Here is a 23,752-nt window from a genome sequence, read left to right on the forward strand (position 1 = left end):
CCCGCACGCAGGCGGGGCACGGCCGCCCGCGCCAAGACCCCGGGGCCCGGAAACGCTCGCTGTCACAAAGGGGGAACACGTGGGCGCCGCCGGCCGGGCGGCTGTCGCAGGGAGCTAGAGTCGGCCGGAGAACCGCCCACCATCCCCGCCCGCCCGACTCCTCGGCCCCGGCCGCCAGGCCGGTCCAGCTTCGGCCGGCGCCCGGCTCAGTCTGACCAGCTCCCTCCAGTACGTACATGCTGCCCGAACCCGCGTCCCACCGGGCCCCGCGGGGCCCCTCCTAGCCTCCCACACTCCCGAGGACGTAGGATCATGGGGGTCCCCACGGTCACTGCCACTCCGAGAGCCGGGCCCTCGGCTCTTGAGGTCCGATCAGAACCCAGGTCCTGGGGGCCTCGGGCGCCTGCGGTAGAGGAGCCCTCATGAGGGTCCCCTCTCTACTCAAACAGGACCTCCCTGGGTCCCCCAGTCTTCCCCTGTCTCTCTTTCTCCCTAGGTTGTTTCAACCTCGTTCGAGCCCCCTGCATAACCATGTCCATCCTCTACGTCTCCCCTCACCCGGATGCCTTCCCCAGCCTCCGAGCCCTCATCGCTGCGCGCTACGGGGAGGCTGGGGAGGGTCCGGGATGGGGAGGAGCCCACCCCCGCATCTGTCTCCAGCCGCCCCCGGCCAGCAGGACTCCCTTTCCCCCACCCCGCCTGCCCGCCCTAGAGCAGGGGCCCGGTGGGCTCTGGGTGTGGGGGGCCACAGCTGTGGCCCAGCTGCTGTGGCCAGCAGGCCTGGGGGGCCCTGGGGGGAGCCGGGCAGCCGTCCTCGTCCAACAGTGGGTCAGTTACGCCGACACGGAGCTAATACCAGCTGCCTGTGGGGCAACGCTGCCAGCCTTGGGACTCCGAAGCTCTGCCCAGGACCCTCAGGTAAGTGGGGAGAAGAAGACAAGAGGAGGAGGGGGAAATTTAGAGGAAGAAAGCAGGGATTAGAATGGATAATGACACAGGAAAATAGCGTGTCAGGTGTGGAAAAGATCCGTCAAATCCCAGATAGCCTCCTGGTATGGTAACCTTGGGCAGGTTTCTAGTTCTGAGCCTTAGTCTTTCTATGTCTATGAGAATGGAAGTTTTCATGTTGAGAAAATTAAAAGGTGTGCAGGGCACAGAGTCTAGTGCCAGGTGCTTAAAGTCTCTGAGTAAAAGTTTGATGAGTCTGAAACTGATGAGGACAGAGGTTCCTGTGAATTGTAGGAAAGACTGGCTGAAGGAGAGATGAGAAAGGCAGACGGGGAGGGAGAGATGACAGTTGCTGGGAGGAGATGAAGGAGAAATGAAATGAGGATTCGGGGAAGTAAAAGAGAGAGAACCACAGCAAACTGTAACTGAGTCCTTCCAGAGTGGGGCTGTGTCTTAGGGTTCTTATAACACTGCCTCCTTGCAGAGTATTGAGCACAGGGTGGATACGTAGTATTTCTTGAATGAATGAATGAATAGATGAAATGAATATATGACTTAGACCCTGGCTTCTGATTACCTCCCTCGTATCCTGATTACCCTATCTAAAATAGAGGCCACCTCTCTGGAATTCCCTGTCTCCCCTCAGCCTGGTTAATTTTTCTTCTCAGCACTGGAGGAGAAGAATAGAGTAATGCGTTATGTATTTGCTCATTTATTGTCTCCCCCACTAGACTGTAAACTCTTACCAGGTCAGGGGCTCCATCTGTTCAAGTTGTCTCCTCATTCTTTAGAGAAGAGCCTGGCATGTAGTAGGTGCTTAATAAATATTTGTTGAAACAATTACAGTGTTGTCTCATGTAATCTTTAACTTCCTGTGCTTAATATATTGCATCTGACATATAATAAGAGTTCAGTAGGAATTTTTTTATTGAATGAATGGGAAGTATTTTTATTATGATCATTTCAGTGAAGAAGAGACTGGCCTCAGAGGTAGTGATTTGTGGGAGGGGAAGGAGGCCAAATGGATTGGTGGCGGTGGGGATTGAGGTGGGCCAAGCCTTGTCTCATACCCCTTCCCCTTCCTTCTAGGCTGCACTGGGGGCTCTGGGCAGGGCCCTGAGCCCCCTGGAAGAGTGGCTTCGGTTGCACACCTACCTGGCCGGTGAGGCCCCCACTCTGGCTGACCTGGCGGCTGTCACAGCCTTGCTGCTGCCTTTCCGATATGTGAGTGACTGGGGCCTAGGGAAGAATGAGGCAGCTCCATCAGACCTCACTGTGGGGTGACTAAGGATGGTTCATTTCTTTTCCCCATCCCAGGTCCTGGACCCCTCTGCCCGCCGCATCTGGGGTAATGTGACTCGCTGGTTTACCACGTGTGTCCAGCAGCCAGAATTCCGGGCCGTGCTGGGAGAGGTGGTTCTATACTCAGGGGCCAGGCCTCTTTCCCAACAGCCAGGTGAGGTGGTGGGTAGGAGGGGAGGCGGTCCTCTGGGGCCTTCCATGCAGCTCACTTTCTTTTTTCTCATAGAAATGGCAGAATCACTGGGGCAGGGGCCTGAGGGGAGGGTGAGGTGGGAGGTGGGCATGGGGGAGCCCTTGGGCAGCTGAAATAGCCCATCTGAGACATAGTAGCATGGTTCACAGAGGGCTAAGCCCAGCAGGCTAAGTCTGCATTTCTGTGCCTCTCTCCAGGCCCTGAGGTCTGTGCACCCCCAAAGACAGCTGCTCAACTCAAGAAAGAGGCAAAGAAACGGGAGAAGCTAGAGAAATTCCAACAGAAGCAGAAGATCCAACAGCAACAGCCGCCCCCAGGGGAGGTGAGAGGCTAAGGGCAGAGCTGGGCGGAAGGTTGGTGCCATGGTGGGGTGGCTGATATCTGGGCCTGTATCCTTTCCCTCCCAAGCAGAAGAAACCCAAACCAGAGAAGAGGGAGAAACGAGATCCTGGGGTTATTACCTATGACCTCCCAACCAAACTTGGGGAAAAGAAAGGTACTAGGATGGGGAAGGGACCCCCACTCTTCACTCCAGCCTCCTCAGCTGCTGCTGCTTCTGTTTTTACCCCTTCTTGCTCTGTCTTGCTCCCACTACTTTGCTTGGTGAGGATTTGCGGAGGCCCAGGTCCTTCTCTGCTGGCCCATCGTCCCCTTCCCAGCTGTTCCCAGCCTTGGCACCGACCCCTCACTTCCTCTCCCCCAGATGTCAGTGGCACCATGCCCGACTCCTACAGCCCTCAGTACGTGGAGGCTGCCTGGTACCCTTGGTGGGAGCAGCAGGGCTTCTTCAAGCCAGAATATGGGGTGAGTGGGCACTGCTGCCCGAGCTTGGAGGGGATGGGGCGGGGAAGGACAGGGCTGAAGGATACATTGCCCGGGAGGGGGCTGGGAGAGATGACATGAGGCCTTAGCTTGCGCCCATCCTTCCTCCTCCACCAGCGTTCCAGCGTGTCATCACCAAACCCCCGGGGCATCTTCATGATGTGCATCCCACCCCCCAACGTGACAGGCTCCCTGCACCTGGGCCACGCGCTCACCAATGCCATCCAGGACTCCCTGACCCGATGGTGAGCTCCTGTCCTCTCCTGTAACTGGTTCCCTCTGCCCTCTCTGGCTCTCCACTCCCCTGGCTCCCTTCTCTTTGCTCACTGGGGCACTCCATCCTCTGCTTCCCTATTGGGCCTCAGCTCTGCCCCCTGGTGGTGCTATACTTCTCTCCATCATTTCCATCTGATCACTTAGCATCCTCGCCTAGGCAAGTAACCAACACCTCCACTTGCAGACTCTTCTCTTGCTACTAAAAATAACATTATTCTGAATTTAACAAGAAATATGTGAATATATTCTTGTTGTAAGAAACTTAAAGCTTCAAATTTCCTGACCACCCCCTCCATATTTACTCCCTCTCAAGAATTAGCCATCATTATCACTTTGATGTGGATATTTCCAAATCTTGCCTATCGATTTACTTACATGTACACGCACCCATAGAAATTTACAGTTTTCCTTTTGGGTGGGTTTTTCTTTTCTATTCTTTAACATAAAGGGCTCAAACCAAACATGTTATTCTACAACTTTCTTCTTACACTTAAGTTTATCTTAGAGACCTTCCCTTATCCTTATATTATACATAGACTGACTTCATGTTCTTTCATTGCTCTGTAGTATTCCACAGTGTGGCTGTACCATAATGGAGTCACCTTTTTATTAATGGTTGTTCCTCATTTTTCTCTGTTGAAAACCTTGCTGGAATGCACATTCTTGTACCTGCTTTCTCAAGCACATGTGGAAGAGTTTCTCTGGTGTAGCTACCAGGAAGTGAAACTGCTCAGTCAGAGGGGTATGCCTATATTAAGTACAAATAGAAGCTGCCAAGTTGCCCTCCAGAACAGCTTTACTGATTTATACTTCCGTGACTTGCCTGCGAGAGTATTCATTTCCTTATGCCCTTGCCGACCCTGGACATTATCGCTCTTCCTTTGCCAGTCTGCTTACTAGTGGGGCTCTGCTTCTTCGTTTCTTGGCCAGTCAGGTTTCCCCTTATATAAATTGCACCTGTCCTTTGCCCATTTTTCTATTGCTTCTTTGTTGTTTTTTTTTCCTTATTTAATTGGTTTATTGAAAGATTCTTTACGTATTCTGGGTATTGATTTTTTTGTTTGTTATATGTATGGTAAATGTTTTCTCCTGTTGTAGCACATGCTTCCCCCCCACTGTTAATATTTTAATTAGTTAACAACTACAAAGTCTACTATTCCAGGTGACAAATTCCTTTTAAAAAGTATTTTAAAAGTTTTCACAACTTTTTATCTTTGGAGACCAGCGTTTATTTGTTATATTATTTAAATTTTGAGAAGTTTTTCTGGTGACCTACTTATTAAATTAATTTAGTCAAGGGCCGGCCCTGTGGCTTAGCGGTTAAGTGCGCACGCTCCACTGCTGGCAGCCCGGGTTCGGATCCTGGGCACGCACCAACGCACCGCTTCTCTGGCCATGCTGAGGCCGCGTCCCGCGTACAGCAACTAGAGGGATGTGCAGCTATGACATACAATTATCTACTGGGGCTTTGGGGGAAAAAATAAATAAATAAAAATTTAAATTAATTTAGTCAAAAAGTATTTACTGGACATAACTGTGTGCCAGCTCTGCTCTGGGCACTGGGGATGCAATGTCAGATTTAGCATTTTGCAAAGGAATTGAGAGCTGGAAAAACAGAGTTGTACATTAAATACATATACCGTATAATGGCCAAGTTATTTACATAATACTTCTTAGAAAATTCTAAATAGCAACATATTTTTTTTTTTTTTCTGTTGAGGAACGTCTGTCACCAATCCTCCTCTTTTTGCTTGAGGAAGATTTGCCCTGAGCTAACATGTTTTGCCAATCTTCTATTTTGTATATGGGTCCCGCCACAACATGGCTGCCAACAAGTGGTGTAGGTCTGTGCCCAGGAACCGAACCACTGAATCCAGGCCAGCCCCAGCAACATTTTTTATAGTGAACATAGGGGTTTTTCTTGTTGGTTTTGTTTTGTTTTATATAATTTTATTTATTTATTTATTTTTCCCCCAAAGCCCCAGTAGATAGTTGTATGTCATAGTTGCACATCCTTCTAGTTGCTGTATGTGGGACGCAGCCTCAGCATGGCTGGAGAAGTGGTGCGTCGGTGCGCGCCCAGGATCCAAACCCAGGCCGCCAACATCGGAGTGTGAGCACTTAACCGCTAAGCCACGAGGCCAGCCCGTGAACATAGGGTTTAAATAAAATGTTAGAGGGGCCGGCCCCGTGGCTTAGCGGTTAAGTGCGTGCGCTCCGCTGCTGGCGGCCTGGGTTCGGATCCCGGTTGCGCACCAACGCACCGCTTCTCTGGCTATGCTGAGGCCGCATCCCACATACAGCAAGTAGAAAGATGTGCAGCTATGACATACAACTATCTACTGGGGCTTTGGGGGGCAAATAAATAAAATCTTTAAAAAAATTAAAAAAAAAATGTTAGAAACTCTCATTGCTTAAATGGAATAGATTTATATCAACATCTTAGAATCAAAACTACCATGTGACATACAGCCTTAAGTATATCCACCAATGAAACCTTATAAAAATGAAATAAAAGGGAGTTATATAACTATATTTTTTCCTTTTTCTTCCTACAACAGAGAATAGGGTGTTTTTCTACAAATATCCATGACATTTTGTTGATTTATTTTTTGCCAAGTTTGAGCCCCAAGAGATACTTTTTATCTTCATTTCTTATGCTTTACTAGTAATATCTAACAACATCTTGGAGTTTATAAAATATGTTCATATAAGCAGCATTTCTGAGTATCTATTATCTGCAAGAGAACAGAGTTGCTACAATCCCTGTCCCCAAGGAGATCTGAACACAGTGGAGATAAACAGACCCATAAAGTAAGGAATATAATAGAGTTTGATGAGTCATTGAAAATAACGTATGAATACAGTGTTATTGTGTTTCTATAGTGATTTCCTCTCCCCCACTTTAATGTGCCTAGTGATTCTAAAAGGTCACAAAAATGTTCATTAGCATTAATGCTTTCTGTGCCACATGAGCTTAGAGCTTAAGAGTAAACTGCATATACTTCTACCAGAGTGTGGGGCATGAAGACCCACAATGTTACTCTCTTCCTCTAATTCATCTCCTGATTAATTCCCTAAAACATTTCTAGTTTCCAATCATTTTCTCCAAAATGGTCTGTTCCTTGTTTTTTAACTTTAGAGGTTTTGTCGTGCTGGCGTTTTGTTTCGATCTAGTCAATTTACCAATGTTCTTTGTGGTTTTATCTTTTGTCTCTTGATAAAGAAGGCCTCTCCTGCCTCAAAGTTATAAACATGTTCACCTGTGTTGTGGTTTTTTTTTTTGAAAAGTATGTTATTTTCTAATGCTTTTCTCATCATTTAATTTTCTTATGTTGAATTCTTTAATATGACTAAAATTTATTTTTGTGAATATTGGGAAGTAGGGAGATTTTTTTCCAACTAATTAGCTAGTTGTCGCAAACAAATTTGTTGAATAGTCTGTCCTTCCCCTACTGATATGAAATGCCACCTTCACAACTACTAAATCTGCTTGGATTTGTTCCAGTCACTGGTTTGTCCCTCGGTCTGTAACTTTCTTCCCATGTAGTAACTTATTATTTTAATAATCATAACTTTCTCATGTGTTTTGCTATCTAGTTGGACAAGACCTCCTCTTTGTTCTTATTTTGCCCAAGTGCCTTGGCTGTCCTTGCTCATCTCCTCTCCCTAACCATAATTTTAGAATCGAGAGAGTCCCCCCCACTGCCCTTTCTTTCCCAAGTCCATTGACTCCTTGCCCAGGAGCCCCTTCTTCCTTTGGTGCCAGACTCTACCTGCCCGCTCACTTCTGGTCCTCGGTCTTCCTCCCATAGGCACCGCATGCGCGGAGAGACCACCCTTTGGAACCCCGGCTGTGACCACGCAGGCATTGCCACCCAGGTGGTGGTGGAGAAGAAACTCTGGCGCGAGCAGGGGCTGAGCCGGCACCAGCTGGGCCGCGAGGCCTTTCTCCAGGAGGTCTGGAAGTGGAAGGAGGAGTGAGTGTGCAGCAGCCCTGTAGGCATCGTAGCCCTCGCTCCCCGTCCCCGGTCCAGATAAGACCTGTCGCCTGCGACCCTGGCTGCAGGGTCAGACCCTCTCACAGAGACTGAGGGTCAGTTGGCTCTGGGGCCCAGGTCAATTTCAGAGGGATGAGTGATCCCTACGGTGCCCCATCAGCCACCCCATGTCTCTCTCCAGTCCAGGCCTGCGTGCTGATCCTGGCCTGTCTGTCGACTTTCAGGAAAGGTGACCGGATTTACCACCAGCTGAAGAAGCTCGGCAGCTCCTTGGACTGGAATCGAGCCTGTTTCACCATGGACCCTGTAAGCAGGATGGTCTCAGGGCTGGGCGGGCATGGGAGGCTCCCCCAAGTGGCTCCCCCCAGAAGAGAGCACACATGCTGTGGCCTTCCCCCAGGAGGTGAGCTCACTCAGAGGAAACCACTAGGGCTTGACTGTAAATGCCACTTCTGGCCCCATGTCACAGCGCCTACTCCAGGAGCTCAAATTCCTCCAGGTGGCGCATGATAGGGCCTCACCCTCCCATGGAGCCTGGACTCCCAGGATTCTCTGCACCAGCACCTGTCCCCAGCTGCATGGCTTCCCTGCCATCTCCAGCCTCACCAGGCTTGTTGCCTGCCCTTGTGTTCCCATCGTCCCCTCTCCCCATCAACAAAAATTACTTCTCCCTTCCAGCCCTCAAAGGGGTCTGTGTTGCATGGTGGGACACTGGACAGACTAGGTCTCACTGTACGCTGCTGCCATGGCGAGTCTGCTTGGGCCCCTAGGCACCTAGACCCATCTCTGATTTCCCCCTGCTCTACCCTAGAAACTGTCAGCAGCTGTGACAGAGGCCTTTGTCCGGCTCCATGAGGAAGGAGTCATCTACCGCAGTACCCGCCTTGTCAACTGGTCCTGTACCCTCAACTCTGCCATCTCCGACATTGAGGTGTGCCCTCTACCCAGGTTCTCTCCATCTGTACCCCCAGCCCCAGCCCCTGGGCCACTTCTCTTAATACCCGTCTTATAGGTAGATAAGAAGGAGCTGACAGGTCGCACCCTGCTCTCCGTGCCTGGCTACAAGGAGAAGGTGGAGTTTGGGGTCCTCATCTCCTTTGCCTACAAGGTCCAAGGCTCAGGTAGGAGCCGGGGCACCAGGATCCTGGGCTGGTGGGTTAGGGGTGGGAAGGGGCCAGCCTCGTGACCACAAGGCCTCCTGTCACCCCAGACAGCGACGAGGAGGTGGTGGTGGCAACAACTCGGATTGAGACAATGCTGGGAGACGTGGCTGTAGCCGTGCACCCCCAAGATCCCAGATACCAGGTGTGGCAAGGGTGCTGCCCACAGTTGGGGGAAGAATGCTAGCTGAAAAGGGGCTCCCACACTATATGTGAGGGTGGGACGGGGACTGAGCCCCCTGGCTGAGGGGAGAGAATTAGATTAGAAACTCATCTTTGGGCTCCTTTCTGGCCCTGAAGATGGAATTTGGGTGTTGGGTCTGGGTCTGGGGTTGGAGGGAGTTGGGCCCAGCTCTTCGTGCCTTTTTTATGTCTCCGTCTGTCCCTAGCACCTGAAGGGGAAGAGCGTGATCCACCCATTCCTGTCTCGGAGCCTCCCCATAGTCTTCGATGATTTTGTGGACATGGAGTTTGGCACAGGTGAGCAAGGGACTGTCCTTGGGGAGAGGAAGGGGCCCATGAGGCACAGCCGGCCATCCATCTTCCCTCTCAAAGAAAATAAGCTTCAGGGCCGGCCCGATGGCTTAGCGGTGAAGTGCGCACGCTCTGCTACTGGCGGCCCGGGTTCAGATCCCGGGCGCGCACCGACGCACCGCTTCTCCGGCCATGCTGAGGCGGCGTCCCCTTACAGCAACTAGAAGGATGTGCAGCTATGACATACAACTATCTACTGGGGCTGTAGAGAAAAAAAAAGGAGGAGGATTGGCAATAGATGTTAGCTCAGAGCCGGTCTTCCTCAGCAAAAAGAGGAGGATTAGCACGGATGTTAGCTCAGGGCTGATCTTCCTCACAAAAAAAAAAAAAAAAGGAAAATAAGCTTCGTGTGAACCTGGGCTGGTTCTCAAGACTGTATTAGGGAATTGGGGGACAGGGGTGGTGTGGGAGCCACATCCTTCAGCAAAAGGAGGTACGTGTGGGAAGGGACTCCACTGAGTCCCTCATGACCTGGCACCCCCACGTACACCCCAGGTGCGGTGAAGATCACCCCTGCACACGACCAGAACGACTATGAGGTTGGGCAGCGGCATGGGCTGGAGGCCCTCAGCATCATGGACTCCCAAGGGGCCCTTATCAATGTGCCCCCGCCTTTCCTGGTGAGACCCTCTGGGGTGTGGGGACCAGATCTAGAGACAGTGGGCTTTCTAGGCACGGCCATAATGAGGCCTGTCTCCCACCCAGGGTCTGCCCAGGTTTGAGGCCAGGAAGGCGGTGCTGGCGGCGCTGAAGGAGCAAGGACTGTTCCGTGACATCAAGGACAACCCCATGGTGGTGCCGCTTTGCAAGTGAGGGCGGGGGCCGAGGAAGTGGGGAGGGAAGGGTCTCCTCAGGGTGCTCCCCACCCAGCTCCCCACCCACGTGTACCTGCAGCCGGTCCAAGGACGTGGTGGAGCCCCTGCTGCGGCCGCAGTGGTACGTGCGCTGTGGGGAGATGGCCCAGGCCGCCAGTGCTGCTGTGACTCGGGGCGACCTCCGCATCCTGCCTGAGGCCCATCAACGGACGTGGCATGCCTGGATGGACAACATCAGGTGCTGCAGGCTCCTCGATGTGGGGAGGGTGACCAGGCACCTCCCTCCCCCTGCTGATTCCCTCCCCTTCCCCGTGCCGTTTGCAGGGACTGGTGCATCTCCCGGCAGCTGTGGTGGGGCCATCGCATCCCAGCCTACTTCATCACTGTCAACGACCCAGCCGTACCCCCAGGGGAGGTGAGAACTGGGCCAGAGCTGGATATGGGCACGTCTGGGAGAGCTTGGTGGGGGAGGGGTCAGGGCAAGGCAGAGCCGTTCCTTGGGTACTCACTCCACCTGTGGCAGGACCCTGACGGGCGTTACTGGGTGAGCGGGCGCAGCGAGGCTGAGGCCCTCGAGAAGGCAGCCAAGGAGTTCGGAGTGTCCCCTGACAACATCAGTCTCCAGCAAGGCAAGACGGGGCCTTGGGGGTGGGGGAAGGTGGTGCTCTGATCCTCACCTTCCCCTCTGACCTCTGACCTTTGGCCTCCCTCAGATGAGGACGTATTGGACACCTGGTTCTCCTCGGGCCTCTTCCCCTTCTCCATCCTGGGCTGGCCCAACCAGGTACGTCCCTGAGGCCAGCCTGGGTGGGGTGGGGGTCTTGGAGGTGGGTGCTTGGCCCCCCATCATGCTCTGCTCTGCCCTCAGTCAGAAGATCTGAGTGTGTTCTACCCGGGGACGCTACTAGAGACTGGCCATGACATCCTCTTCTTCTGGGTGGCCAGGATGGTGATGCTCGGCCTGAAGCTCACTGGCAGGCTGCCCTTCAGAGAGGTGTGAAGCTACTGAGACCCCTCCCACAGTACCCAGCACACCTGCCCGCCTGTGCCGCAGCCCAGGCTCAGCATGGATGGGGCACAGGGCGGGGCCTGAGGACAGCTGTGAGCAGGATAGGCCAGGGGGCTTATGGGGGCTGAAAGCCAGCCTGGACTCCACTCAGTGATTTTGTGTCCTGGATTCCCAGAGGAGGGAGTGCCTGTGAGTCACATAAAGGCTCTGAATGGGCTGGCGGGGACACTGAGGGGCCTGAGGTTCAGAGTGGGGCAGACCAGATACAGGGCCCTGGGGGGAGGTGTTGGGGTCTGGGTGGGGAGATGCATCCTCATGGGCCTTCCCTTCCCCTGCCTCGCAGGTCTATCTCCACGCCATCGTGCGAGATGCCCACGGCCGGAAGATGAGCAAGTCTCTAGGCAATGTCATCGACCCACTGGACGTTATCCATGGAGTCTCCCTACAGGTGGGGCTGGGCACTGTGCCAGGCGAGGAAGGGCTGTGGGGCTGTGGCCACGGCCCCCTGACCATCCTCCCCCTCCCCCTCAGGGCCTCCATGACCAGTTACTGAATAGCAACCTGGATCCCAGCGAGGTGGAGAAGGCTAAAGAAGGGCAGGTACAGACGGTGGGCCTGGGGCAGGAGTGTGGGCAGAAGGTGGGTGAGGCTGGTTCAGGACGCCCCCTGGCTCCTCCCCGCAGAAGGCCGACTTCCCGGTGGGGATTCCTGAGTGTGGCACCGACGCTCTCCGGTTTGGACTGTGCGCCTACACATCCCAGGGTATGGTCCTCACAACCTCTTTCAGACACGTCCTTCCTCCTTCCCTGAGGCCCACCCCTCTCCTCTGCCCCGGGTGTGGGTTGGGAGCGAGAATGACGAGGACTCACACTCTACCCCCACCCAGGTCGTGACATCAACCTGGATGTGAACCGGATATTGGGATACCGCCACTTCTGCAACAAGCTCTGGAATGCCACCAAGTTCGCCCTCCGTGGCCTTGGGAAGGGTTTTGTGCCCTCACCTACCTCTGAGGTGAGGGCCTTGTAGGCGACGAGGTGAGCAGCACCCACACAGGCTGCACCGCTGCCACTCTGGCTTCAAGCCCATGCTGTGTCAGGATTGTAGCCACAGAGTCAGGAGGCCCAGTCCCGGCCCCCAAGGAGCCTCCATGTAGCTGAGGGAACAGGTGGATACAGGGACAGATGGTTACGGGGAAAGCCCAGGGCATTGGAGTCCTCTCTCCAGGTGGCGGGAGGCCTGTCCCATCTCCCCCAGATGTTGGTCACATGGTGGTTGCTCCTGGAATGCCCATTTGCCCGTGGTTCCTGCCCCTGTAGGGTTCTGGCTCCCTCCCCCTGGGCATATGGTAGCCCCCTGGCTGATACACCTCCTTCCCCCAAGCCTGGAGGCCATGAGAGCCTGGTGGACCGCTGGATCCGCAGCCGGCTGACTGAGGCTGTGAGGCTCAGCAACCAAGGTTTCCAGGCCTACGACTTCCCGGCCGTCACCACCGCCCAGTACAGCTTCTGGCTCTATGAGCTCTGTGATGTCTACCTGGTGAGGAGGAGCCAAGTGGGGCGGGAGGCAGCAGAGCCCTGGGCCTCACTTTGTCAATGGTTGGTCCTGAGACCTGAGCCAACCTGTCCCTTCGCAGTCCTCACAGGTACACCGAGGGCTGAAGGCTAGACCCTTTCCAGCCTTGAGCCCTATACCTCCCCGTCCCCTAGGAGTGCCTGAAGCCCGTGCTGAACGGGGTGGACCAGGTGGCGGCCGAGTGCGCCCGCCAGACCCTCTACACCTGCCTGGACGTTGGCCTGCGGCTGCTCTCACCCTTCATGCCCTTCGTGACCGAGGAGCTGTTCCAGAGGCTGCCCCGGCGGACGCCACAAGCTCCCCCTAGCATCTGCGTTACCCCCTACCCCGAGCCCTCAGAGGTATGGAGTGTGGCCTGGATGGGGGCTCTGGCCTGTCCCCCAGCCTCCCTCACCCCCTCCTCCGCCCCACAGTGCTCCTGGAAGGACCCTGAGGCAGAAGCCGCCATGGAGCTGGCCCTGAGCATCACTCGAGCCGTGCGCTCCCTGCGTGCCGACTACAACCTCACCCGGATCTGGCCTGACTGTGAGCCTCAGGCCCCCATGTCTACCCTGTCCCGGTGGCCCTGAGCCCACTTTGGCACCAATATCCAGTGTGGCTGCCTCATCCTGGGGGCCAGGACTCACCTTCCTCCCTTCCCTGACAGGTTTCCTGGAAGTGGCTGATGAGGCCACAGGCGCCCTCGCTTCGGCAGTGTCGGGCTATGTGCAGGCACTGGCCAGCGCGGGTGTGGTGGCTGTCCTGGCGCTGGGGGCTCCTGCACCCCAAGGCTGTGCTGTGGCTGTGGCCTCTGACCGCTGCTCCGTTCACCTGCAGCTGCAGGGGCTGGTGGACCCGGCCCGGGAGCTGGGCAAGCTGCAGGCCAAGCGAGGTGAGGCGCAGCGGCAGGCCCAGCGTCTGCGGGAGCGCCGCGCCGCCTCGGGCTACCCTGTCAAGGTGCCCCTCAAAGTCCAGGAGGCAGATGAAGCCAAGGTGTGTGGTGTGGGTGGGCATTTCCTTCCCATCTCCCACACCATCCACTCCCTCCATCATCAAACCCCAGTCCTGTAGCTGCACCCTTCCCAGGTCCCTTGAGCAGGTAGAACCTGTAATCCTTCCTCTTACATATGAGGAACAGCTGGGAGGCGGGGGTACAGCCCAGGGTCACACAGCAAGTTGAGACAGAGGCAGATCTAGAACTAGGTATCCTGCCTCCCAGCCAGACCCCTCGTGCCCCACCCAGTGTTCATAACATGGCATCCCACATGCCTGGGGCTGGGCTCGGGACGTATACAGTCAGAAGCCCACCGGGCTCACCTGGGATCCCTGCAGGGAGGAGCAGTGGAATAAACCCCACAGACACAGAGGGAGAAAGGAGTGGAGGCTAAGAGTTACAAAGCCTTTGTGGCGGCGCGGGGTTGTCTTGTCTGCTTCTCCCAGTAGCCCTCAGGGCAGGCAGCGTTACCATCGCCATTGACAAATGAAGACTAAGTGCCCACCTAGAGCCTACATACTCTACCACCCAGGTGGTTCCGGGCCACTGGGTGGGGGACATGGGCTCTGAGGACCCTTTGTCCTTGAGAACTGACTACCCTGTGGGAAAAGGCAAGACCCAAGAGGCCAGTGATGGTGGAAGAGAAGGGGGGTGCTGGTGGGGAGGCTGGTGAGAATTAGGGGGGAAAAGGCCAGCCAAGCACACGTAGTCCCCAAACTACTCCCCCTGCCCCTGGTCCTCACCTATCTTTCCCACTCTGACCCCTCTGCCATCATGGACGTTTGAGGGTCTCTTCTCTTGGGCCTGGGTCCTCACTACCCCCACTTCCTTGTTCCACCCCCAGCTGCAACAGACAGAAGCAGAACTCAGGAAGGTGGATGAGGCCATCGCCCTATTTCAGAAGATGCTGTGATACACCCACCTCCAACCCTCATAACCCCTTGGCAGTGGTCCACCAGGGGGGTGGCAGCAATAAAATATTTTGCCACAAAACTATCTCTTGACTGTGTGTGTGGTGGGGCTGGAGAGGGGGTGCTGAGGGGCTGGGTTCCTGAATCCTCAGAGGTGGCCAGTGTGAGCATGAGAGGGCTGCAGGCTGGGTACCAGGCACCAGGTCCTGGTGGGCAGAGAGGTGCATCTGTCTGGGCCTGTCCCTGGCACTGAGCCAGGCCTGAGTCATGCTGCTCGATCCCTTCCTCTTCCAGGCGCTTCTCCACTCATCTCCTCACTGTAGCCACTCATCCGGCCCTCCCTGGAGCTGGCTGCTGCTTGTGGCCTTGGGCAGGCATGGGTAGAGGGGCCAGGGGCCGCCTGCCTGCCCCCACCCTGCCAGGGCTTCCCTCCGCCTCCACTGAGTCCTGCTTGGGTTAATTATAACTCTGATCTAAGTGCCCTGTGACGCCACGCCCCAGCCGCCCTGCCCGGAGACCCAGCAACCAGGTAGGGGAGAGGCCTAGAGGGGAGACCCGGACTTCCTGTGCGCTGGGGTGTCAGCTTGGGGGTGGGGAGGGGGATTCCGGGGGAAGAGCCCTGACCCCTCTCCTGCAGGTGTATGTCCCTACTGGCCTCATAAGGCCCTCAGGTGTCTGGGTGACAAGGGACAGGGTGGGGAAGGCGGGCTGGAGCAGATAAGGTGCTTGAGACAAAGCGGAACAAGGGGCCAAAGCAGGTGCCCATGGAGACAAACAGAGCCAGGCCTGCCCTGGGATGGCTGCTGCTTCCTCCTGTGAGAGCCTCCTATTCCCCAGGTCCATGTCTCAGCTATGCTCCTCGGGGCCGTGTCCCTCTCCCACCTGGGCCCCTCAGTGCTGCTGCTGCTGCAGCTGCTGCTGCCTCCCGCATCTGCCTTCTTCCCCAACATCTGGAGCCTCCTGGCTGCTCCCGGCTCCATCACTCACCAGGATCTGACCGAGGAGGCGGCACTCAATGTTACCCTGCAGCTCTTCCTGGAGCAGCCACCCCCAGGGCGGCACCCCCTTCGTCTTGAGGACTTCCTGGTGAGTGTCCCTGGGTCCTGTCACATCCCTACCAGATTCCCCGATTCCCTGGGACCTCCATGCCTTGAGGGCCTTGCTTGCCAAGAGAAAAGACACTCCCCTGCCCTCTCCCACCTCCCCTCCTGTCCCCCCCGTGGCAACAATACCCAGGAGTCCTGAAATCAAGAGTCCCCCCTCCCTAGAAAGGTCCAGGATTGCCCCTCCCTTGTAGGGCCCAGCACCCTCAATCACTTCCACACCCAGCCTTGAGTGCCAGTTGCTGAGGAATTGTGGGCAATGGTCCAATCCAAGGGGCTTCCCTGGAGCCCCTGTTCCCCACCACTCTCACCAGGGCCGCACCCTCCTTGCCGACGACCTCTTTGTCGCCTACTTTGGACCCGGGTTTCCTTCCCGGCGGTTCCGAGCAGCCTTAGGGGAAGTGTCTCGTGCCAATGCAGCGCAGGACTTCCTGCCAACTTCCAAGAATAACCCTGACCTGCACTTTGATGCTGAGCGGCTGGGTGAGGGGCGCACTCGCCTGGTGGGGGCTCTTCGGGAGACCCTGGTGGCCGCCAGAGCCCTTGACCACACCCTGGCCCGCCAGCGCCTCGGGGCTGCACTTCACGCCTTGCAGGTGAGAACAGAGTTGGGTAATTAATTGTCAGGGGCTCATCACTTTCAGTCTTCCTATCCCGGGAGGTGCCTTCTTAATCATGCCTCCCCCTTCCTAGAAGGGACTGGGGCACTGCTTGCCAATGCTCCGAGGCTCCTCACTAGTTCCCCACCTCCAAACTGGCAGCTCTTCCTGTGGGAACAGCCGGGAGGCCATTGCGGCTGGAGAGAAGTGAGGGTGAGAGAGGAAGGCGCTGAGGTCAGAGAGGTGGGCCTGGTCGGCCACTGAAAGCCTTTGGTGGGACTCTGAGTGAGATGGGAAGAAACACCAGGAGACTCCCACTCTCCCACTTCCGGAAAGCTCTGTTCTGGGCAATGGGGAGAGAGCAGACTTGGGGGTCTGGCCGCAGTCGGGGTGGGAACAGGCTTTCCTGGTGGGGAACTTGAAGCAGTGGCGAGTTAGGGCTGGAGTTTGTGAGAACAGTCAGACTAGTGCCTCTTCCCCCTTCTCCTTTCCCCTGGGACCAGGATTTCTATAGTCACAGTAACTGGGTGGAACTGGGGAAGCAGCAGCCACACCCTCATCTCCTCTGGCCAAGGCAGGAGCTCGGGAGCCTGGCACAAGGTACCGTTGTGACCCCAGTGGTTAGTGGGGAGCCCACAGAGCCACCTCCTTTCAACCCTCCCAACCACCGTGTTACATCCTGAGGTCACATAGGATGTGACATTGCTTCATCTCTGAAATGACCTGTGAGCTCCCCCTGTTCCAAACAAAGGCCAGGTCAGTTAGGTGGCTTCCCCAGTGTCCCACAGGGGAGGACAGAGCCAGGACCAAGTCTGCAGACCTCAGTTGAGTGTTCTGTCTTTCACATGGCTTCCTCTCCACACTGGAGCACACAGGGCTTTGTCTCACAGTCCCCTCATCCTTCCAACTGAACTATGACCCAGAAGCTGCCTCTTGTCCATTACAAGTTCACTTCCTGTCCACAGCTCACAGAGGGCACAATCCCCATAGGATGGGTCCCCACACTTCTGGGTTTTCTAGCACAGTCCCAATCTCAAATAGTGAGTCTCATTGCCAGCCCGTGAACCTCAGGTTTTAATTCAGAAAACCTAGAGGGTACCTATGGGCTCTCACCTTGTTCTAGTTGGTAGGAAAAGCTGAAGAAGTTTGGGTGGACAAGGATGAAGGTCAGGGGCAGCAGAATCTTGGGTTCTAGACCCCTACCATCTCTTCCCAGTGGACGATCCTACCTGCTCTGACTGTGAGGAGTTAAGCTGCCCCGAGAATTTGCTGGGCATCACATTCCTCACCTCTGGCTACTTTGGAACTCATCCCTCTAAACCTCCAGGTACCAGGCAAGAAAGCCCCCAGAAGTAAGTGAGAAAGTCACTTCCTTTCCCTTGACTCTTGCTAGGGATCTCTGTCCTCTAGGCCCTTGTGCCATTTCCTATGGCCTCACTTTCTGGAAGGAGAGGATGTTGGGAATAGAGTGGGTGGATGGAGGCCCACTGAGGTGGCCATGATGGGGTGAGGGAGCAGCTTCTTACTCTTACTCAGCTGATGAGACTCCTCCATTGCCCCAGGGCAGCTTTTGGGGACTGACTGGAAGGATCAGGGGATCCACCATGTGCTGTGGTGACTGACCCCTCTAGATTTACTCCAGATTTGCCCCCCACAAAATGTCATCCTTTCCTGCTGATCCTTTGCCGAGGAGCGAGCGGGTCAGGCCAGATCAGAAAGGGCCTCCTTTTCTTAGGAGGTAGTGGGTTTTTACCTCCACCCTCCAGATCCCTTTCCCCAACCCAGGGAAATGTAGTCATGGGGGCCATTTTGACCGGAGCAGCTCCCAGCCACCACGGGGAGGCATCAACAAGGATAGCACATCCCCAGGCTTCTCCCCCCACCACATGCTGCACCTCCAGGCTGCAAAACTGGCACTTTTGGCCTCCATCCAGGCCTTCAGCCTCCTGCGAAGCCGCCTGGGAGACAGCGGTTTCTCCAGGTGAGTGGCCTCCTGGAGATGGGCTCCCTACTGGGTAGGTGCTGCTGGTGTTGCTGAGAAACCAGGGGCTGGGGACAAATGTGCAGACCCTTAACTGTGTCTCTGGCCTGCTCTCCAGGCTGCTGGATATCACTCCAGCCTCCAGCCTGAGCTTTGTCCTGGACACCACGGGCAGTATGGGTGAGGAGATCAATGCTGCCAAAATCCAGGCTCGCCACATTGTGGAACAGCGGAGGGGAAGCCCCATGGAGCCTGTCCACTACGTCCTGGTGCCTTTCCATGACCCAGGTAACCGTAGTCCGGCCGGGATAGTGGAGGGAAAGAAAGTCCAGGGCAAAGGGTAAATGCCACTGGTGAGAAAGTGGTCCTCATGGCTCCACTTCCTTAACAAAATGGTGGCACTTCCTGGGGTCAGCCTGGTAGCGCAGCGGTTAAGTGTGTGTGCTCCGCTTTGGTGGCCCAAGGTTCGCAGGTTCGGATCCCAAGCGTACACCAACACACCGCTTGTCAAGTCATGCTGTGGTGGCCTCCCATATAAAGTAGAGGAAGATGGGCACAGATGTTAGCCCAGGGCCAAAAAGAGGAGGATTGGCATCAGATATTAGCTCAGGACTGATCTTCCTCACACACACACAAAAAAATTCAAAATGGTGGCACTTCCTGAGTGAGCCTTTATGGTATCTGTGTTCATATACAAGACAATCGGCCACTTCTTCCACTGTTTCCAAAATAACAACACTTTCCATACAAGTTTAATCATGAGCCATGCTTAGACTGGTGGCCTCTGCTTTCTTAGGCTTCCAGGCTAATTAGTCATTCTCAGTTCTCTCCATTTTCTGTAGACAGAGGTTAGGGTGAAGATAGAGGTTGGGGATCCAGGCCTCTGCAAAGTGTCTGAGACAGCTAGTTACATAGAATTCCTTTCCTCCCTGAATTGGAAGACAGATGATCTGGCCTGGGTCAACCAGTCTTACTTAGGCTGCTCATTCAAGCTCTCTTTGCCTCAACTTCATCATCCATAAAATAGGTCAGTACTTGTCTTACCCTTTCTATCTCCGAGGGTTGAAATGATGGTCAAATAAAATGCCTATAGGACTGAGAATTCCCTAAGGGCAGGGTTTGAGTCTGATTTGTCTGAATAAACCTCACAGTAGCTGGCATATAATAGGGGCTTATTACATATTTGATGAAGGTATGGATAAATGAATAATTAAGAATTTAGCACTTTTTATGTGTAAAACACTATTCTAAGATTTACAAAATTAACTCATTTAGTCCTCGCAATAACTCTCTGAGGTAACTACTATTATTTCTCTGGCTTTTCTGTTGAGGAAACAGGCTTCAGTTGTTTTTTATACTTACACGTGTACCCAATATAAGGGTCCACTCAGGACCACAGGAAGTGCTGCCATTTTGTTAAGGAATTGAAGTCCACTTTCCCACCAGAGGTGCCCTGCCCATATGAATATAAGGGAATATTGTCATTTCAATACTTGTCTACCCCAGGAGCACAGCAGGCCACTTGACTGGGGAGGTGGCCCTGGGTCAGAATGAGGGGAGCCCTCTCCTCACTCATCTCAACCTCCTTTCTTCCTCCCCAGGGTTTGGCCCTGTCTTTACAACCAGTGACCCTGACAGCTTCTGGCAACAACTCAATGAGATCCAAGCCTTGGGTGGGGGAGACGAGCCCGAGATGTGCCTGTCAGCCCTGGAGGTCTGCCTGCCCCTACTCCTTCCCTTCTTCTACCCCCCCATTCCAAGTCCCACCACCAAGGGGAGCTAGAGCCTTCCTGGGACCCCCTAGCCCACCACTAGCTTCATTCCAGGTTTCCAGGGCCATATTGCCTTCTACTCTGCCTGCCCTTCCTTTACTCATTCCCTGCTGTCGCCATTTTTAACATCAGCCCTTTCCCTCCCTACCAGCTGGCCCTGCTGCACACACCTCCACTCTCAGACATCTTTGTCTTCACTGACGCCTCCCCTAAGGATGGCTTTCTCACCAACCGAGTGGAATCCCTGACTCAGGAACGGCGCTGCAGAGTGAGCATAGCTGGTGGGAGACACAGTGTTAGCCACTCAGGGATGTGGAAAACCCTATGACAACAATCTCATAACAAGGATCACACCACACTATGGTGGTTGAACCAGTCTTGGCGTGGGGTGGGAGAGGTGGACAATGAGTATAATATTTCCCGATCCCTTTAACAATACTAAAGAGTGGGAGGCTCTACCCTTAATGATGCTAAATTTGTATTTGAACCTGCCCCCAATAAACCATTTGAAGAACTGGAGATGTCGTTGCCAATAAACCACTATGTGGATGACATATGATGACAGTTACAAGGTAATGACAACTACTAACTGAGGGCCAGGGGTTGTGTCACTGGGAGACCTTGCAGTAGCAGCCAGAGGGTAGACAGAGACCTTACCACTAATCATCAGCTCGATAGAAAGCTTGAGCAAAGGAGAGCCTCGTTTATGATGGTGGATGCACTTGGACACCTCAAGTACCGGCATCTCTTCCGGGCACAGGTTACGTTCCTGGTGACTGAAGACCCATCGAGAGTTCAGCACCGAGCTCGGCGTGAGGTCTTGTCCCCTCTGCGTTTTGAGCCATATGAAGCTGTGGCCCTGGCCTCAGGAGGAGAGGTGATCTTCACCAAAGACCAGCACATTAGGGATGTGGCAGCCATTGTTGGGGACAGCATGGCTGACGTGGTAAGTGGGGCGGCCAGAGGGACCAGGGCTCTCAGCTCAGGGGATGACACTGCATTTCTCTTTCTCATAGGAGAAAGGGAATGGCTCCTATTACTGTGTTGCCATTCCAGGCAGAAGGGTGGGAATCTTCCTCTGAGATCCATGGCTACTCACCTTCCACATTGCTCCTTCCATATTAGTAGTTCCCTCTCCCCTTATGTTGGCCTCCAGTATTCTGTCCTTGGGGCTACCACAGGAAGTCCTGCCATATTTTAAGGGGGGACAAGAAGTGATTGCCTTATCCTTCCTTAATCCCTTACCTCCAACTTTGTCACTGACCATAACTTCATCCTTGGTGCTCCCTCTCTCACTGGTATCCCTTCTCCATGTGTGGAGGCTTAGTTTCTTTCTGTCTCCACCTGTCTCCTATCTTTGTTCCCACCTCATTCCATACCTCATCTTCTCCCCTATTTTTTGGTCCTGCCCTTCCCTCAAGGTGACCCTTCCTCTGGAACCTCCTGTTGTGGTGCCTGGGAGGCCACTTGTGTTCAGTGTGGATGGGCTGCTCCAGAGGGTCACAGTCCGGATCCATGGGGAGGTCAGCAGTTTCTGCATCAGGAACCCTGCAGGTACTTCCATGTGTGTGTCTCAAGGCAGAGGGAAGTATGGACAGTGGGGACTGGAGAATGAGGGGTAATGTACTAAGGGAAAGGAATTCTTATGTGACAATCTCTTGCCTCCCACCCCCACTCAGGGGTCTGCCAGGACCAGGAGGAAGGCGAGGGGCCTCTAGGTCACACTCGCCGCTTTGGGCAGTTCTGGATGGTGACCATGAATGACCCCCTACAGAAAGGGACCTGGGAGATCCAGGTCACAGCCAAGGGCACCCCACGGGTGAGAGTGCAAGGTAAGGAGGGAAATATTCCTGGGAAAGGAAGGGGAGACTGCAGAGTTCAGAGAGCAATATCAGTCACATTCATCTCAGGAAGGTCTCTGACTGCCTTTGACCTCTTTAGCCCAGACCTCCCTGGACTTCCTCTTCCACTTTGGGATCCCTATAGAGGATGGACCCCACCCTGGCCTCTACCCCCTGACTCAGCCAGTTGCAGGTACATCTATCCCCCACCCCTAACCTGTTCATTATATATATGTATATATAATTCTACATATATTTAACTTTTTATTGAGTTATAACTTACATATAATAAAGTGCACTAAACTTAAGTGTACAGCTGGTTGGATTTCATATAATATACCCATGTAACCATCACTCAGTTCAAGATTTAGAACATTTCCAGCATCCCAGAACTCCCTCCTGACCCTCCCCATCACTACCCCTCAGAGGTAACCCCTTTGCTCCATCCATACTCCTCAGAGGTAACCGCTATTCCGAAAGCTGTTCATTCTTTTCTCTCGGACCCGGAACGCAGACCACTGTTGTCCCCTCCTCTCTCCTGTCCCAGGTCTCCAGACCCAGCTGCTTGTAGAAGTGACGGGGCTAGGCTCCAGAGGCGACCCTGGAGATCCTCTGCCGCATTTCTCCCACGTCGTCCTTCGAGACGTCCCGAAGGGTGCCGAGCTGGGCAGGGTGCCTTTGGAGCCCATGGGACCTCGGGAGCGAGGTCTTTTGGGTGCCTCGCTATCGCCTACGCTTCTGTCCACCGCGGGACCCTTCTCTCTGGAGCTGATTGGCCAGGACGGAGGGGGACGGGTCCTGCACCGGGCGGCCCCCCAGCCCTGCTCTGTGGTCCCTGTCCTTCTGGAGGTGAGATGCAAGGGGAAGGTGCGGCTGGGGCTGAAGAGAACAGGAGCGGCTCCTCCCCTAACCCGCCCTCCTCCGCAGCTCAGTGGCCCCCCGGGGTTCCTGGCCCCGGGCACCCAGGCCCCGCTCAGCCTCCGTATCACCAGTTTCTCGGGCCCTCAGGATCTCGATCTTAGGACATTCGTCAACCCCAGCTTCGCTCTCACCTCCAACCTCTCCAGGTGAAGCCCCTGAACCCTCCTGCTCCCTTCTGCCCCGACCTGTCTGTTCTCGGGGTGTGGGATCTAGTATATGCTCCTTAAGCTCGGCCTCTGGCCCCTTCCGATTGGCCCTCACATTTTTGCCTCCCACCGCACCCCGCCCCTACCCCGGTGCTTGGCTCCGCCCCTTGGCTCTCGGCTCTTCAGAGCCTGAGGCTTCTGCCGGAGGTCTGTATCCACTCTCCAGGGTTCGCCTGGAACACAACGAGTCCGCCTGGGGGCGCGTGTGGCTGGAGGTCCCAGACTCAGCCGCCCTGGACTCCGTGGTGACGGTGACTGTGACTGCGATGGGTCGAGAAGCCAGCCTAGTGCCCCCGACCCACGCCTTCCTCCGTCTCCTGGTGCTGGCCCCGGCCCCGCAGGTGAGGCGACCCCACTTTCCATCGCAGGGTTGGCAGGGCAAGGGGAGGGCCCTGTAGGCTTAATTTGGGTGCAGGCACCATGACAGTCTCTTTCTTCTCCCCAGGACCAGCTCGCTGCCCCTGCCCACTCGTCTGGCCCAGTCCTCATCACGGCCAGCCCTGACTTTCTTCCCTCCACTTTGGTGACTCGGGGCATGGCTGGGGGAGGGCTGGCAGGCCACCCCCGGTGGGGCACAGTTGGAGGGGTAATGCTCCTGCTAGGCCTGTCTTCCTGGTGCCATAACAGCCCCTAGAGGGATAGGCCTCCAGCGCTATATTCAATCTTGCCCCATTGGTGAGAAAGTAACATGGGCCTCCAGACCCTACCTCTCCCAGCTGGGATGGAGGCTTTCCTTCTCATGCACTGTCCCTTCTCTTTCTTAGAGAGATTGGGATAGAGGGCAATGGATTTTCCCACAATGCACTTTCC

The 23,752-nt window shown here is 54.9% G+C and overlaps 2 protein-coding genes across 4 annotated transcripts; both read left to right on the forward strand.

The window, feature by feature from the left end:
* Positions 1-35: 35 nt before the first annotated feature.
* Positions 36-14,601, forward strand: VARS1 (valyl-tRNA synthetase 1). Of its 2 annotated transcripts, none has more exons than XM_058554739.1 (30): positions 36-228; positions 497-918; positions 2,038-2,172; positions 2,266-2,404; positions 2,641-2,765; positions 2,852-2,939; positions 3,147-3,247; positions 3,383-3,510; positions 7,357-7,521; positions 7,767-7,848; positions 8,354-8,473; positions 8,555-8,663; positions 8,753-8,847; positions 9,092-9,182; positions 9,732-9,856; positions 9,942-10,045; positions 10,131-10,289; positions 10,376-10,466; positions 10,575-10,680; positions 10,765-10,835; positions 10,920-11,045; positions 11,404-11,508; positions 11,592-11,660; positions 11,744-11,822; positions 11,947-12,074; positions 12,444-12,599; positions 12,770-12,976; positions 13,049-13,160; positions 13,282-13,607; positions 14,453-14,601. In XM_058554739.1, the coding sequence occupies exons 2-30, from the start codon at positions 532-534 to the stop codon at positions 14,519-14,521; spliced, it is 3,798 nt and encodes a 1,265-aa protein (XP_058410722.1). In that variant the 5' UTR covers positions 36-228; positions 497-531; the 3' UTR covers positions 14,522-14,601. The 2 variants fall into 2 exon arrangements, with proteins under 2 accessions (XP_058410722.1, XP_058410723.1); XM_058554740.1 differs by having other exon boundaries at positions 37-228; positions 2,855-2,939.
* Positions 14,602-14,643: 42 nt separating this feature from the next.
* VWA7 (von Willebrand factor A domain containing 7) lies at positions 14,644-23,686 on the forward strand. 2 transcript variants are annotated; one of them, XM_058554741.1, is made up of 17 exons: positions 14,644-15,048; positions 15,357-15,605; positions 15,937-16,218; positions 16,725-16,821; positions 17,438-17,548; positions 18,007-18,202; positions 18,321-18,490; positions 19,804-19,916; positions 20,126-20,242; positions 20,735-20,920; positions 21,396-21,528; positions 21,654-21,806; positions 21,916-22,008; positions 22,363-22,664; positions 22,743-22,882; positions 23,109-23,283; positions 23,388-23,686. In XM_058554741.1, the coding sequence occupies exons 2-17, from the start codon at positions 15,372-15,374 to the stop codon at positions 23,574-23,576; spliced, it is 2,691 nt and encodes an 896-aa protein (XP_058410724.1). In that variant the 5' UTR covers positions 14,644-15,048; positions 15,357-15,371; the 3' UTR covers positions 23,577-23,686. The 2 variants fall into 2 exon arrangements, with proteins under 2 accessions (XP_058410724.1, XP_058410725.1); XM_058554742.1 differs by lacking the exon at positions 14,644-15,048 and having other exon boundaries at positions 15,265-15,605.
* The last annotated feature ends 66 nt before the right edge of the window (positions 23,687-23,752 follow it).

Source organism: Diceros bicornis, chromosome 14 (genome assembly GCF_020826845.1).
Source record: "Diceros bicornis minor isolate mBicDic1 chromosome 14, mDicBic1.mat.cur, whole genome shotgun sequence".
Taxonomy (NCBI): Eukaryota; Metazoa; Chordata; class Mammalia; order Perissodactyla; family Rhinocerotidae; genus Diceros; species Diceros bicornis.

Coding starts and splice junctions, on each gene's coding strand:
- VARS1 (XM_058554739.1), top strand. CDS start 532: ATGTCCATCCTCTACGTCTCCCCTCACCCGGATGCCTTCCCCAGCCTC. Junction 12,600..12,769: donor AGCTCTGTGATGTCTACCTG/GTGAGGAGGAGC, acceptor CCCGTCCCCTAG/GAGTGCCTGAAGCCCGTGCT. Junction 13,161..13,281: donor CACCCGGATCTGGCCTGACT/GTGAGCCTCAGG, acceptor CTTCCCTGACAG/GTTTCCTGGAAGTGGCTGAT.
- VWA7 (XM_058554741.1), top strand. CDS start 15,372: ATGCTCCTCGGGGCCGTGTCCCTCTCCCACCTGGGCCCCTCAGTGCTG. Junction 17,549..18,006: donor TCATCCCTCTAAACCTCCAG/GTACCAGGCAAG, acceptor TCCCCAACCCAG/GGAAATGTAGTCATGGGGGC. Junction 20,243..20,734: donor CTCAGGAACGGCGCTGCAGA/GTGAGCATAGCT, acceptor TTCCGGGCACAG/GTTACGTTCCTGGTGACTGA.